We start from the raw sequence: 16082 nt of genomic DNA on the forward strand, positions 1-16082 counted from the left end.
CCACCCCCTAGATACTTAAGAACTGCCTAGGGGAAACTGAGGCACCCCCACACTATTCAGAGGAAACGTTAAGAACAGTCCCACTTCGTCACACCCATCTCCTATCCCCTCACACACCCCGACCTCCCTCCCTGGGGCAGAGGGGGGTGTGGGGTGTTGTGAGGGCAGGAGACTGAGGTGAAAGAAAGTGGGGGACCCAGAACTAAGGGGGCAGGAGTAGGAAGGGGTCAGTAAGAGGGGAAGCTGCCGAGGGGTGGAAATGGCAGCTGCCTCCTGGGGGACTGTGACGAAGTGGGACTGTTCTTAATATTTCCTCTGAATAGTGTGGGGGTGCCTCAGTTTCCCCTAGGCAGTTCTTAAGTATCTAGGTGGTGGGATAAGGGTATATAGAATCATAGAATCATAGAATATCAGGGTTGGAAGGGACCCCAGAAGGTCATCTAGTCCAACCCCCTGCTCGAAGCAGGACCAATTCCCAGTTAAATCATCCCAGCCAGGGCTTTGTCAAGCCTGACCTTAAAAACCTCTAAGGAAGGAGATTCTACCACCTCCCTAGGTAACGCATTCCAGTGTTTCACCACCCTCTTAGTGAAAAAGTTTTTCCTAATATCCAATCTAAACCTCCCCCACTGCAACTTGAGACCATTACTCCTCGTTCTGTCATCTGCTACCATTGAGAACAGTCTAGAGCCATCCTCTTTGGAACCCCCTTTCAGGTAGTTGAAAGCAGCTATCAGATCCCCCCTCATTCTTCTCTTCTGCAGACTAAACAATCCCAGCTCCCTCAGCCTCTCCTCATAAGTCATGTGTTCCAGACCCCTAATCATTTTTGTTGCCCTTCGCTGGACTCTCTCCAATTTATCCACATCCTTCTTGTAGTGTGGGGCCCAAAACTGGACACAGTACTCCAGATGAGGCCTCACCAATGTCGAATAGAGGGGAACGATCACGTCCCTCGATCTGCTCGCTATGCCCCTACTTATACATCCCAAAATGCCATTGACCTTCTTGGCAACAAGGGCACACTGCTGACTCATATCCAGCTTCTCGTCCACTGTCACCCCTAGGTCCTTTTCCGCAGAACTGCTGCCTAGCCATTCGGTCCCTAGTCTGTAGCTGTGCATTGGGTTCTTCCGTCCTAAGTGCAGGACCCTGCACTTATCCTTATTGAACCTCATCAGATTTCTTTTGGCCCAATCCTCCAATTTGTCTAGGTCCTTCTGTATCCTATCCCTCCCCTCCAGCGTATCTACCACTCCTCCCAGTTTAGTATCATCCGCAAATTTGCTGAGAGTGCAATCCACACCATCCTCCAGATCATTTATGAAGATATTGAACAAAACCGGCCCCAGGACCGACCCTTGGGGCACTCCACTTGATACCGGCTGCCAACTCGACATGGAGCCATTGATCACTACCCGTTGAGCCCGACAATCTAGCCAGCTTTCTACCCACCTTATAGTGCATTCATCCAGCCCATACTTCCTTAACTTGCTGACAAGAATACTGTGGGAGACCGTGTCAAAAGCTTTGCTAAAGTCAAGAAACATCATTGTAGAGCCCTGGAAGGCAGGTGTGTGTAGGGGTCTGGACACAGAGAATGACCAACACCCTGTTTCCTGGTTACTGGTGGCCTGGGCCCTTCCCCCTGCAAGGTGAGAGCTAAAGGGTTGGAGAACAAAGGAATCAGGTGACCTCCTGGCAGGGGAAAGGGACAAAGCCCAGAGGAGGAGGGGCTGGAGGGAGTTTCAGTTTGTGGCTGGCTGGGACATGGAGTGAAGTGCAGACGTGGTTGTCTGGCTCACTGCCCCCCAAAGTGGACTCAGCTGAGGGGTCCTGTTCTCTGCACCTGCAAGCTCTGTTTTAGACCATGTTCCTGTTGTCTAATAAACCTCTGTTTTACTGACTGGCTGAGAGTCACGTCTAACTGTGCAGGATCCTCTGGCTTCCCCAGGACCCCGCCTGGGTGGACTTGCTGTGGGAAGCGCACGGAGGGGCAGAGGATGCTGAATGCTCTGAGGTCAGACCCAGGAAGGTGCAAGCTGTGAGCTTTGTGTCCTGAAGACAGGCTGCTCACAGAAAGGCGACTTCCCCAGAGTCCTGCCTGGCTTCATGGGGAGCAGTTCCAGAGCATCGCCCAGGGACTCCGTGACAACTGGTGGTAGCAGTGGGATCTACTGCACCCCGTGGACGGCGCTTCCTGCAGTAAGTGACTGGGGAGCAGTAAAACGAAGGGGGATTGATGGGGAGCAGGTGTGCTGAAGATTCAGAGAGAGACAGTTTCGGGGGGGGGGGGGTTAACCCCTGAGAGTGTGTGACCAGAGAGAAGGACTTTTGCAGTAACAGGGTCCCCCGGGGGATTGCAGTGAGCGGTCCCAGGGGCGAAGGAGTCTGCAGCTCGACCCTGGCAAAGAGGTGGTGATCTCGAGAAGGGCTGGCACACTAGGGGTTCTCCCTGGACACTGTGGGGAGCTGAGAGCACACAGGCCTGTGAGTCCACAACAACTTGGGAAGAGCAGAGTGAGGGCCTGTCACCGTCTCCTTAAGAAGGACATTGTAACCCTGTGCACAAAGAGAGGGTTGAGCATTGGAAAGTTCACCAAGGCACAGTTCATCGTGCAGCCGGAGGAGGATGACCGCTCTAAGGAACAGATTCTTAGGAACAGGATCTGGGAGCAGCTGGAGTAGCAGCCAGGCATCCCCAAGACTCCAGTCCCCGACCAGACGGGGGTCTTCATGATCGGGTTCCCCATCCAGGGATCGGAGACGGACGGGATTGGAGCTGAGTCCGAGAGAGCAAGAGGACTGTGAGAGACAGCGAGAGCCCGAGAAAGAGCTGCAGAAGCAGCAGCAGCATGAACTGGCGTTGGGAGAGCGGAGAGGCGTAAGGGACCTCCCAGGGGTTAGTGGGGATAGACCCCGGGGGGCCAGTTCCGCAGGGAACCTCGAGACTAAATTGCTGTGATAGGGAAAAAAACCCAGAAAACGACCCTATAATCATGTAAAGCTACGCTGCTGTCTTTTTTCTATGCTTATCTGTCCTTTCTACTTTGTGTATGGATAGAAAGAATGTGAACTGTGTGTAACCTGCACTCCCTGCTTTTGGGAAGAGAATTCCTTATACAGATAAGCCTCCATGCTCGTACCTACCCCAGAACTTCAAACAGACTGGGTTAACCGGTTCGAACTGGAAGAGATATCACAATGTATGTTGAACCAAGCTATAAAAGCTCATCCCTGTTCTCTGTTCGGGGCTTCACCATTTTCCTCTGAAAAGGAATTGGTGAGCCCTTCAGCTGTCGTATTTGCTAGCAATAAAGTGCCTCACTTTATCAAAGAGCCAAGACTCTGTGTTTTGTTTGGCTAATACAGAAGTCCAGGGAAGGCTACCCTCCTAACCCTAGACGGGAGGGGAACCCTTTTTCCCTAACAGCTGTCCCTCCGTCAGCCAGATGGGTGGGGAGGTGGACAGGCTCCCACTCCTGACCCCAACCTATATGTCTGTGTGGAGAATTGGGACGGTGAAGGAAATGTGCCTGTGACTTGCTTATGGAGGGAGCTACCCCGGTCTCCAAGCAGTTGTCTGTGACCAGCCTTGTGTGCTGGGACAAGGGGAAAGAGATCCCAAGCTGTGTGTCTGGTAAAGGAGAAAGTGTGTCCGGCGCTTCTTTGTCTGTGGAGCAAACAGAAGGGGCCTTGCAGCCTGTGATGGTTGAGGGTCGTGCAGTTGACTCAGAGTTGATTCTGGATTCAGCTGAAGCCCAGGAAGGGAATGGTCCTAAGTTTGGGTCTGCTCCGGAGAATGGCCCTATAACTAGGTCGCATCCAGTTAGTGTCTATGTAAAATCCCAGAGACCAGGCAATTCTGGTGCTTGTATTTTGCCTGTTGCTAGTGTGTTGTTGGGAAAGGGTGTAGCAACTCTGTCTAATCAGGGTGAGATCCAAGCCTGGGCACAAGGAGAGCATGAAGATGATTTGATTGTGTTACCTGCTGAGGATGTGGAAACCTGTAGCAGGAAGGAAAAGATTCCTGAACTTGTGTGTGGCAAAGGGAAGGAGAAGGCTTCTGACCTTTTATCTAGGAAGTCTGTCAGTTTGCCTGAAAGGGGTTGTAACTGAGACCCGGAAAGAGTCTGTTGTTGCTCAGGAAAGTGTTCCTCTTGAGCAAGCCCTAGGTAAAGAGAGTAAGAGCAGAATTTCTGTGAAATGTGAATTGTTGCATAGAAAAGCCCCTAGGGAAAGGAATCCTCATGGAGTCTTTGCAAGCAGTTTACTGCAACTGAGGGGTGTGAAAGTGATTTAATCAAGAAAGTTTCAGTTCTTAACAGCCAGAAATTTTCTGTTGTGAATGGATCCACTGACTTTCTTGTTGAAAGATCCAGCGTGGACAGCTTTGAGAAGGTCTCAGATGGAGTGAAAGCTGTTAAGAAAGTTACAGTCCTCTAACCAAGTGGCTGTGTTTGGCCAGCTTGTTGGGGAGGCAAGGTTGTTGAGAGAGGAATGTCTCCATGCTAGTTCTGTAAGTAAACAGTATGTGGCCCAGGTCAAGATGGGGGCTCTTAAACAAGAGAGCCCGAATTGCAGCCCTCCAGACTGGAGCAGTGGGAGAAGACCCAATCGCAGTTTGACCCCCGGGGGTTTTGGGGTGGCCAAAGGGCACGGGCCACATAAACCTTCCCACATGCAGACTGCGAGTGCTATCGACCACCCCCAAGCTAAGGGAGGGTGTGAAACTGGAAGGGCTTGGTGTAACTCCCACCAAGGAATGGGAGAGATGCTGGGGCATCCATGGGAACATTGGTGGCCTCGAACTTCCCCAGGTCACCGGCTAAAGTGACCCCGCTCAGTTCGATCTCGAAGGGGGGAGAGATGTGACAAAGCGGGACAGTTCTTAATGTTTCCTCTGAATAGTGTGGGGGCGCCTCAGTTTCCCCTGTGCAGTTCTTAAGTATCTAGGGGGTGGGATAAGGGTGTATGATCCTTGCAGAGCCCTAGAGGGCAGGTATGTGCAGGGGTCTGGACACAGAGAATGGCCGACACCCTGTTTCCTGGCACCTGAGGGCCTGGCCCTTCCCCCCTGCCAGGTGAGAGTTAAAGGGTTGGAGAATAAAGGAATCCGGTGCCCTCCTGGCCCTGAAAGGGACAAAGCCCAGAGGACCCCACCTGGGCGGACTCTCTGGGGGATGTGCACAGAGGGGCAGAGGATGCTGAATGCTCCGAGGTCAGACCCAGGAAGGTGGAGCCGGGGGAGCTGTGTGTCCTGCAGACAGGCTGCTCCCAGAGAGGAGACTTCCCCAGAGTCCTGCCTGGCTTTGTAGGGAGCAGTTCCAGAGCATCGCCCGGGGACTCCGTGACACCCCCCAGCTGCAGCCCCAAGACCGGAGAAGCTCTGTCCCCACACCCCGGCCAGGGGCCCAGTGGGGAGTGAGGGCAGCAGCTCTGCCGCTCTTCCGAGCTCGGCGGCAATTCGGCAGCGACTGCTTGGGGTGGCAAAATTGGTAGAGCCGCCCCTGGCTCCAGGGGCCCCCACTTGGCCAGGGCCCCTGGGCACACAGGCCCCATAGGCCCAGTGGCTGATCCACCACTGGTTGCAGAGAGTGGGGGGCAATCCCTGTGTCGGTGTTTCAGCCCCTTCCCCCGCCCCGACAGACGCTGGTTCTGTTCCTGCAGGGGAAACCGACACGTTCACGGTCAGTGCAGCCGTGGGGAGAACCCCCCAGATCCAGCCCCAAGAGCTCCCTCCCCTGCACTCACAGCCCCCCGTTCCCAAGGCCTGCGGAAAGGTGGGTCTTGTGTGACTCCCGCCGGTCACAGACTCTATTTCCGACCCCGGGGCGGGGGGCAGAGGTGCAAGAGGACCTACTGGTCAGGCTCCCTGGCTGGCCTCAGGTGGGGTGGGGCGGGGCAGGTGATCTCTCATGCAGCCGGGTTCTGAGCTACGTATGGGTGAACCCCCTGCCCCCGAGCCCCATGGGCAGGCAGTGCCAACCCTGGTAGGGGACACACTCCCAGAGAGGCTGAACGAGGGATGGACTGAATTGGGGTGGAGGGGAAGTGGGGGGCTGTGTCTCCCCTGTTTAACTCCTGTCTCTTGTCGATAGCAGGGTGAGAATTTCTCAAACCCACCATCTGGGTGAGCCCCAGCAGGGTGGTGGCTCTCGGGGGAAGCGTCACCATCCGCTGTGAGGGTTGGCTCCCAGCCCTCCCAGCAAAGAACCCAGGGAATGAATGGACCCTAGAGACTGGACTCTGTGTGATGGGAGTTCGTCGCAGTTTTCAAAAGTGTCCTTCCTTGTGGGGTGGCCCCAGTCTTGGGGGATCTCAGGGTATATAGGGTCCCAAGAACGAGGAAGCTGAGGCACGGTGTCTGTGGGGCTGGGAGCCCAGCTGCAGGAGGGGATGTGGTTTGCTGGGCGTGGCAGGGAGCTGGCTTTGCTCTGACCATGGTAGATTTGGGCTGGAGATTGCAGAGAAACCAGCTGATGGGGAAGAAAGGGGCCGAGCGCATCACGGGGTTCCTGGGGCTGCAGCCCCCGGCGCAGTTCCTCATTCCTCTAGCACTCGGGCCTCAGGCTGGGTGGAGCTGGACACTGGGGTGTTGGTGGCAGCACTGGGGGGCCCCCCACTGCCCCATCATGGCGTCTGCTCTCACCGTCATCCTCCTCAGTAAGTATCGAAGACAGCCAGGGCGTGTGGCCATGCGGGGCAGGGGGGATCTGAGACCAGGGTGTAGGATCCAGTTGCTCTGGGATGTGACCCCTTAACACCACTTTTCTCTCCAGGCTGCTGGCTGGCGGGGCACAGCGGGGCGTGGGGAGGTGAGTATCAGTCTGTGGGGAGGGTGGTAGCATGAAGGATGGGGGAGGGGATGCGTGGGGTGGGGAAAAGAGGAATCGAGCCCTGAACCTTCCCCAAAACACAACCCAAACTCACCCTGTGAAGACCCGTCACAGTTCTCCTGTGCCCCGACCCCATGGAGTAACTAGGAGCCGAATCTGGCTCCCAGGCTCTGACAAAGAAGCCAGGATTTGAACCGTTCACTGGTTCAAAGTTCTGCAATGCCCAGGCTGTGAGGATCGGCGGCGGGGACACCTGGATTTATTTCAGCTCATACAAATGCTAACAGGGCCCGTCCGTGGGCTCTAGATCCCCTCGGGGAACCGAAAGGTTCCCGGTCAGAGCAGCCGTGGGGGAGAACCCCCCAGATCCACCCCTGCCCCGAGATCCACCCCCAACTGCTTCCTACCCTGCACTCACAGCCCCCTGTTCCCAAGGCCTGCGGGAAGGTGGGTCTTGTGTGACTCCCGCCGGTCACAGACTCTATTTCCGACTCCGGGGCGGGGGGCAGAGCTGCAGGGGGCCACTAGTCAGACTCTCTGGCTGGCCTTAGGTGGGGCTGTGGAGACAGGTGATCTCTCGTGCAGCGGGGTCCAGAGCTATGTATGGGTGAACCCCCTGTCCCCAAGCCCCATGGGCAGGCAGTGCCATCCATATCAGTTAGGGGGTGATGGGCGGAGCTGAAGGTTATAAACCTCAGTGTGTAGTAAAGACTTGTACAGTGCCCTACAAGTCAGGGGTGGTGCAGTGCACAGAACCCAGCAGTCCTGGACCCCGTCCCTCCTGCTGTCACCCCACTCCCTTCCCAGAGCTGGGAAGAGAACCTGGCTCCCAGCCTTCCCAGCAGAGAAGCCAGGGAGTGAATGGACCCTGGAGACTGGCTGTGATGAAGTGGGACTATTCTTAATGTTTCCTCTGAATAGTGTGGGGGTGCCTCAGTTTCCCCTATGCAGTTCTTAAGTATCTAGGTGTTGGGCTAAGGGTGTGTGATCACTGCAGAGCCCTAGAGGGCAGGTGTGTGCAGGGGTCTGGACACAGAGAATGGCCGACACCCTGTTTCCTGGCAACTGAGGCCTCGGCCCTCCTACCCCCCCTCCCCCACCCCTCTCCCAGCCACCACCTGGCCCAGGAAAGGAACAAAGCCCAGAGGAGGGGGTTGGGGGGCTGGAGGGAATTTCAGTTTGGGGCTGGCTCGGACATGGAGTGAAGGGCAGATGTGGTTGTCTGGCTCACTGCCCCCCCAAATGCACCCAGCTGAGGGGTCCCGTTCTCTGCACCTACAAGCTCTGTGTTAGACCATGTTCCTGTCATCTAATAAACCTCTGTTTTACTGGCTGGCTGAGAGTCACGTCTGACTGCGGAGTTGGGGGGCAGGACCCTCTGGCTTCCCCAGGATCCCTGCCTGAGCGGACTCGATGTGGGAAGCGCAGGGAGGGGCAGAGGAGGCTGAATGCTCCGAGGTCAGACCCAGGAAGGTGGAGCCGGGTGAGCTGTGTCCTGCAGACAGGCTGCTCACAGAAAGGCGACTGCCCCAGAGTCCTGCCTGGCTTCGTAGGGAGCAGATCCAGAGCATCGCTCAGGAACTCCGTGACAAGGGCACCGTCTGCCCCCTCCCCCCTCACTTCCCCAAACAATCCTGGCCCCCGGCTCTGACCTTTGGGGGGAGCCTGTCTGCCCTCAAAGTCCAGCCCCCATCCCAAACCCTCTCCCCTCTACCCCCCTCCCAACACTCCCAACCTACTTCGCCCAAACTCCCAGCTCCCCCTCAGCTGGGTCCCCCCAAAAACCCGCTGTGGGGGTGTCCAGAAGCGCTGGTGGAGACTTAATAAAGGGCCTGAACACGCCCCAGCCCCTGCCCCACACTGAGCAGGGTTAAACACGGGCCGGGGTGGGGTCCAGAGCCCGCAGCCTGCTCAGCCCCACGGCAAACCCCCAGTGACCCCTGGGACCGGCTGTGACAGACCCAGCAGAGCAGGAACCAGGGAGCTGTGGCAGGCGCCGTGTGAAACGAGGGGTTTGTTCCAGCCCCGGCCCCGTTCGCTGGAGCGAGTCTCTAGCCGGAAAATCCCCCAGGTTTGGGCGTCTCCCCGCTGGCCCCGGAGACGCTAGCGACTGTCCTGGGGGGCAGAGGAGCCGGTGGAGCTGGGCTGGAGCCGGCATCGCCGCGGCTGCTGTGAAAGTCCGACCCCATTTCCTCCCGGGTTGGGGGTTCAGCCGGGGGAGGGGCGATGGCGTCGGGGTTCCTCTCTCCGCCCGCTCTGCTCAGGACGTCTCCGCGGAGCAGGGTCCGGACGGCCCGGGGGGACCAGGAGACGGGGGGTGGCAGCCGGGAGGGCGAAGCGAGTCTCTTCCTTTAAGGCCCCAAAGGGTGGTGGGCGGCACGTCCTGTCCCCGCAATATTTTATCCACCAATGAGGCCTCGTTTCCAGCACCCCAATTTTGGGTCATGCATTTCTCCTCCCCCCATTCTCCTGTGTCCCAGGCGGGCCCCAGCCCCGCCCAAGGGGTCTGTCTGGCGGCCACTCGGGTTGGACAAATCCTGTCTTTCTTTCTCGCCAACGTTCCCCCCAACGTTCATTCGTCCAGGTTCTCGTGAGGCTGCCGGAACTTCTCACTCGCCTTCGTCGGCTGCAACATTAGGGGACATTTGGAGGCTCTGGTATCACAGCCGCCCCTGGGGTGGGGAGATTTGGGGGGCAGGGGGCATGAAGCTCTGGGGGTTTGTACAATAGAAATACCGGGAAGGGGAGGTCTGGGGAGAAAGGGGGGACAGAAAAGGGTCTGGGGGACCCCACTGCACAGAGAGGAGGGGGACAAACACTGGGGGTGCAGTAAGTGCCGTTATTCCAGCGCCAGGGCCAGACGCAGCCTCCCCACACACAGGGGACTGGGGGCTCTGTCTGGGGATGCTGCGGGGAATGGGATTTTGTGGGGTGCGGGGAGAGGCCCAGCTCAGGGCTGGGCGATGAGCCCTGGTGGTCCTGGGGGATTTAACTACCCAGCTGCGGGTTGGGAAAGTGCTAGGGCCTAACGCACCCTGCCCAGTGAGGTCCTGGATGGACGGGGGACAACAGCAGGTGTCTGAGAAGGAGGCCATAACTGGGGGTGGCCAGTTTAGACTCGATGGGGACCCCCAGGCAGGTGCTGGCTGCGAAGCGGCAGGTGGCAGGCGGGTGGGGTGACCATGGCTGTGAAATGCCGGGTGCCCAGCCCCAAGGAAAGGGAGCGGGCAGAGCGGGCGGTGCTGGGAATCCGGCCGGGAAGGGGCTAGTTATCAAGTGCCCGGCTCCCCAGTGCTCTGGGCTCCCCGCAGATGCAGGTGGTGCCTTCCCCATGCTGAGTCCTGCTTTGTCCCTGCTCCCCACTGGCAGCCCTGGGCAGAACCAGCCTGGCTGGGCCAGCGAGTGGGACCCCATCACCCTCCAGGTTCTGCTCCAGAGGGTTCAATGTTCCCCGCCCAGGGGCGACTCCTCTAGCAGGTACCGCAGGGGCTCGTGCTCACGGTGTGACGGGTTCAGTCAGAGAGACACCCTTCGGACTGCCACCTGACATGCTGGGATTACCTCTGAGCCATTTTCCACTGCCACCTTGAGACTCCAGAACCCTGCCTTGTTGAGACAGACACACGAGTCCGCTGCAAACACAGACCCAGGTCTGGTCCACACCCCCAAAGCTGCAGGCTTTGACCAAACCCTGCTCAGCAGGTCACCTATCTCCAGCACCCAGACACCCAGCGTCCAATGGGATCCAAACCTCAAATAAACCCATTTTACTCTGTAAAAAGCTTATACAGGGTAAACTCATAAATTATCCGCCCTCTATAACACTGATAGAGAGATATGCACAGCTGTTTGCTCCCCCAGGTATTAATCACTTACTCTGGGTTAATTAATAAACAAAAGTGATATTATTAGGTATTAAAAGTAGGATTTAAGTGGTTTCAAGTAATAACAGTAAGTTACCAAGCAAAATAAAACAAAACACGCAAGTCTAATCCTAATGCATTAAGAAACTGAATACAGGTAAATCTCCCCCTTAGAGCTGTTCCAAGAAGCTTCTTTCCCAGACTAGCCTCCTTCCTAGTCTGGGCCCAATCCTTTCCCCGGTACAGCCCTTGTTAGTTTTAGCTCAGGTGGTAACTAGGCGATTCCTCATGTCTGGCAGCCCCCTTTGTTCTGTTCCACTCCCTTTTATAGCTTTGGCCAAAGGCGGGACTCCTTTGTCTCTCTCTGGGTTCCCACCCCTCCTTCTAAATGGAAAAGCACCAGGCTTAAGATCGATTCCAGTATCAGGTGACATGGTCACATGTCCCTGTGAGGCCTCCTTCTTCATTACCCACAGGCTGGTCCCCAGGTCCACAAGAAGGCTTGCAGGTAAATAAACCATCTACAGCCAATTGTCCTAGTCAGTGGGGGCCATCAAGATTCTAAACCACCATTAAGTGACTTCAGAGTTAACGTCATATTTCGAGTTTTAGATACAAGAATGATACATGCATATAAATAGGATGACCACACTCAGTAGATCATAAGTTTTCTAATGATACCTTCCAAGAGACCTTTTGCTTAAAGAATATTCCAGTTACATTATATTTACACTCATAAGCATATTTCCATAAACATATGGAGTGCAGTGTCATAGACGGCACTGGGGGTTCAATCCAGGGGAGCTGCTGTCAGGTCGGGAGCTGTTTTGGGGTGAGGATTCTCTGAGCCAGGGGTATTTGGGGGCAGGGGGGTTTCTGCTGGCATCTCAGTCCCCCGAGGGGAAGCGGCTCGTCCCCCGGGGAGATTCTCTTCCCTGCACGGCCGGATCCAGACTCCTGGGGGCACAGAGAGACAGCGGGTTAGAGGGGCCCGTGTCACCATGGGCCCAAGTCCTGGGGGCAGCAAGGGGCTCAGAAGCGGGGGATCACCTCACCTAGGGCACCTCCCTCGAGCGGCTGTAATAGGCCTCAGCCAGGATCAGCCCCATGATGAGCAGGACCATGGCGCTCAGGGCCAGGCGGGCGATGTTGGCATAGGTGAAATCCTGGTGTCCCGCGGGGGCTGCTGCAGAGGGAAGGGGAGAGTCACTTGGCAGCTCAGATGGGGAGATCAGCAGCTAGCTCTGCCCCAGGAGTGGAGCCCCCAACACCCCATCCAGCAGGTCCAGCCCAGCCCCCCTCTGGGGGTCTCCAGGTGCTGCGGCTCTGAGATCTCCCCAGGGCTGGACCCCTCAGGTGAGGCCATGTCCTGCTGCCCCAGGGGGCTGAGCCTCAGCTTCCCCAATGAAGGGGGCTCCCGGGTGGACCAACTGCCCCAAGACACCCAGCACCCCAGGACCACGCCAGGGGATGGGGACAATCAGAGCCTCAGGGTCTTAGCCCCCCACAGCAGGGAACTACCCCACCTCCCTGTCCCCATAGGATCCCCTCTGTCCACCCCCACAGGTGCCATTGCCCCAGCCTGTCTGCTGTGCAGTGAGCCCGTCCCTGGGGTATCTTGGCTACTGCCAAACACAGCCAGGCAGAGCGTGCAGGGGGAGGCTGGAAAATCACCCGCTGCCCCCCACACTCGGGTGGTGCCCAGGGCCCTGGGGACCAGGGCGCAGCCAGAGGCAGCAGAACATCTATTGGGGGAGAGTCAGGGGGTCCCCTGAGACCCCAGTGTGAGGAGGGGAAGCAAGAACCAAGGAAATTCTCGGTAATGCTCACTCCTATTGCCAGGGGGATGTCATGTGGCCCAATAATGGGGGGTTATTGCCAGAGGACTCTGGGCCCAATTTCACAGCCCAGTCCCCCAGATCCTGTCCCTCCCCTGGGATCCCCCAGCAAATTCTCGGCTGCGATCTGCAGAGCAGGAGGCATAGGAGGAGCTGTGGGTCCGGGGTTGCCCCTCCCCCTGATGTCTCAGTCCCACCCACCCCTGGGCACCACGTCCTGTTTCCACAGTAATTGCCCCCCACCCCGGACCAGGACCCAACCTCCTCTATGGGTCCCAAGAACAAGAGCAACAGGGGGGAACATCCCCCTGGGAAAAGCCGCCTTCTCTGCAGCTCCCCCTGGGGGAAGGGATCCCCCCTCCCTCTGCCCTGAACCTCCTCCGGCTGGGGAACCCCCAAGTGACTCCATCCCGGCTGCATGGCTGGGTGTCCCCTCTGCTGGGCCCAGGGCTCAGGGCAGACCCTGGTTCTGAGCGTCCCATCAGTGCAAAGACCGGAGGGATCTGGCCGGGTGTGGGGCTGGGAGCGGGGACGTGGAGCCGGGCCCCTCACCTGCTACCACCAGCTGCACGGGGTGGCTGGGCTGCGAGGAGACGAAGGGCTCTGACCGGGGCCGGTAGCTGCAGCAGTAGTTCCCTCCGTGCTGCCGGCCCACGGTGGGGATGTGGAACTCGGCCCCGTCCCCAGCAGGGTCCATGTGTCGCGGCGGGTTCAGGTCTCCAGCCTTGTGCAGGAAGAACCTCACGTCCCGGGGCTGCCCCCGACACCGGATGGTGACGTCTGTCCCTGTGGCGGTGACCCCAGTGGGGCTCAGAGAGATGGAGGGTCCGGGTAAGCTGGGATCTGCGCACAGGAGACAGGCTGTGAGAGCCAGACCCGGGCACCCACCCAGCCCCAGCCTCCCTGGCAGGCCCCAGCCACGGGCAGATCCAGGGCCCCGGGCAGAGATTCTCTCCCAGATCCCAGAGTCCCCCCACCCAGAATCCCGGCCCTGCGAGCTGGGCTCCCGGCCCCACAGATACCGAGCCACGGCTCCCTACTGCTTGGGATCCTCCTATGCCCGTTTGTGGCCCCTGCCTCGTTCACTGCATCTGGCCTGCCCTGGACACACAGCTACTCACGGGCTTGTCTCCAGGGCCCAGCACAACAGGGCCTGAGCCCCACACAGAAAGGGAGTCACCCTGCCAGCCCCCCAGGAGGCAGGGAGGCATCATTATCCCCTTTCTACACAAGGGGAAACTGAGGCACAGACAGATTCACTTTGTTAGTGAGCTCTCAGGGGCAGGGACTGTTTCTTCATTCTGTGTTTATGCAGTGCCTGGCACAAAGGGACCCTGAACATGGCAGGGACCCTACATGCTCCCCCAACACAAGGGATCCAGCGCTATTGAGGCCAGCATTTGCAGAGGTCTCCACTAACTGTGGGCATCTCGGTTTCTGGCGCTTGGCCTGCAGTCCCCCAAGATTGAGGCCCTTTTGAAGGACACTTTTGAAAATCATGACATGCTCCCATCACACAGAGTCTGTGGCCATGCCAGGAGCTGGGCCACATCTCCTGGGTCCCAGCCCAGCACTGTGTCCACCAAGCCACCACTTCCCCTGCAGCCCCTGCCTCATTCAGCTCCGACTGGGGCACTGTCTGGGGCGGGGCCTGGAGAACAGAGCGGAGGGGATCACGGTTCCTACGCACAAGGGAAAGCGTTAAAGTCACCTCCCTGCCCCGAGTCTCCAGGGGCTGCTGCTCCATGGGGGGAGGGATAGCTCAGTGGTTTGAGCGTTAGCCTGCTAAACCCAAGGTTATGAGTTCAATCCTTGAGGGGGCCATTTTGGAATCTGGGGCAAAAATTGGGGATTTGGTCCTGCTTTGAGCAGGGGGTTGGACTAGATGACCTCCGGAGGTCCCTTCCAACCCTGATATTCTATGATTCTATGATGGGCATCCCGTCAGGGCTCAGGGCAGAGCCTGGCTCTGAGCGACCCATTAGCACCGAGCCGCTGTGAGGGTCTGGCTGGGGCTGGGAATGGGAATGCCGAGCCGGGCCCCTCACCTCTCACCACCAGCTCGACGGGGTCGCTGGGGGACGATGTGGCGGCTGACCCCGATCTGCTGTGATAGGAGCAGTTGTATCTCCCCCTGTCATCCCGGCTCACGTTGCTGATGGGAAACATAGCCTCCAACCCTTTCGGATCCACAGCTGGGAAATGGCGTCCCTCTTTATTCAGCACGAACCGCATGCCCTGGTGCTGCCCCCGACACCAGACGGCCACGGCTCCCCCCAGGGAGACCCCCCCGCTGGGGCTCAGGGAGATGTTGGGTTTGGGGTAGCTGGGCTCTGCAGGGGGAAGCAGACAGGCCGTGAGACGCAGACCCCATCACCCAGTCCTGGGACCCGTCCTCACCACGCAGCCTCAGTGGTGGGTCAGACCTGGCAGGCCTGGGGACGGGCTCCTGGATGCCTTTCCACAGGGGCCCAGAGTTTCCTCTGAGCCCTGGGCTAACAACATGAGACACGGAGCAACCCCAGCCCCTGGGGGCCCAAAGCTCTGCTCCCTAGCAGGAGACAGGCCAGGCCAGTGTCACGGAGTCCCTGGGCGATGCTCTGGAACTGCTCCCCATGAAGCCAGGCAGGACTCTGGAGAAGTCTCCTTTCTGTGAGCAGCCTGTCTGCAGGACACACAGCTCACCCGGCTCCACCTTCCTGGGTCTGACCTCGGAGCATTCAGCATCCTCTGCCCCTCCCTGCGCTTCCCACATCGAGTCCGCTCAGGCAGGGATCCTGGGGAAGCCAGAGGGTCCTGCACCCCAGCTTCGCAGTCAGACGTGACTCTCAGCCAGCCAGTAAAACAGAGGTTTATTAGACAACAGGAACATGGTCTAAAACAGAGCTTGCAGGTGCAGAGAACGGGACCTCTCAGCTGGGTCCATTTTGGGGGGCAGTGAGCCAGAAAACCACGTCTGCCCTTCACTCCATGTCCCGGCCAACCCCAAACTGAAACTCCCCTCCAGCCCCTCCTCCTCTGGGCTTTGTTCCTTTCCCGGGCCAGGTGGTCACCTGATTCCTTTGTTCTCCAACCCTTTAGCTCTCACCTTGCAGGGGGGAAGGGCCCAGGCCATCAGTTGCCAGGAAACAAGGTGTCGGCCATTCTCTGTGTCCAGACCCCTGCACTCAGTTGCCCTATAGGGCTCTGCAATGATCACACACCCTTAGCCCAACACCTAGATACTTAAGAACTGCATAGGGGAAACTGAGGCACCCCCACACCATTCAGAGGAACCATTAAGAACAGTCCCACTTCGTCACATCTCTCCCCCCTTCGAGATCGAACTGAGCGGGGTCACTTTAGCCGGTGACCTGGGGAAGTTCAAAACCACCAACGTTCCCATGGATGCCCCAACATCTCTCCCATTCCTTGGTAGGAGTTACACCAGGCCCTTCCAGTTTCACGCCCTCCCTTAGGTCGGGGGTGGTCGATAGCACTCGCAGGCCGCATGTAGGAAGGTTTATGTGGCCTCTGCCCTTTGGCCACCCCAAAACCCCACG

At 58.1% G+C, this 16082-nt stretch overlaps 1 protein-coding gene across 1 annotated transcript in view; it reads right to left on the bottom strand.

The window, feature by feature from the left end:
- Positions 1–10591: 10591 nt before the first annotated feature.
- Positions 10592–16082, bottom strand: part of LOC125627942 (immunoglobulin superfamily member 1) — a 101819-nt gene continuing 96328 nt past the window's right edge. Inside the window, exons 17-19 of the mRNA XM_075122313.1 lie at positions 14589–14873; positions 13093–13383; positions 10592–11659 (exon numbers count right to left, since the gene is read on the bottom strand). Coding sequence (XP_074978414.1) covers positions 11493–11659; positions 13093–13383; positions 14589–14873 — 743 coding nt within the window. The 3' untranslated portion in view covers positions 10592–11492. The remainder of the gene's footprint in view (positions 11660–13092; positions 13384–14588; positions 14874–16082) is intronic.

This window comes from Caretta caretta, chromosome 23, assembly GCF_965140235.1.
Source record: "Caretta caretta isolate rCarCar2 chromosome 23, rCarCar1.hap1, whole genome shotgun sequence".
NCBI lineage: Eukaryota > Metazoa > Chordata > Testudines > Cheloniidae > Caretta > Caretta caretta.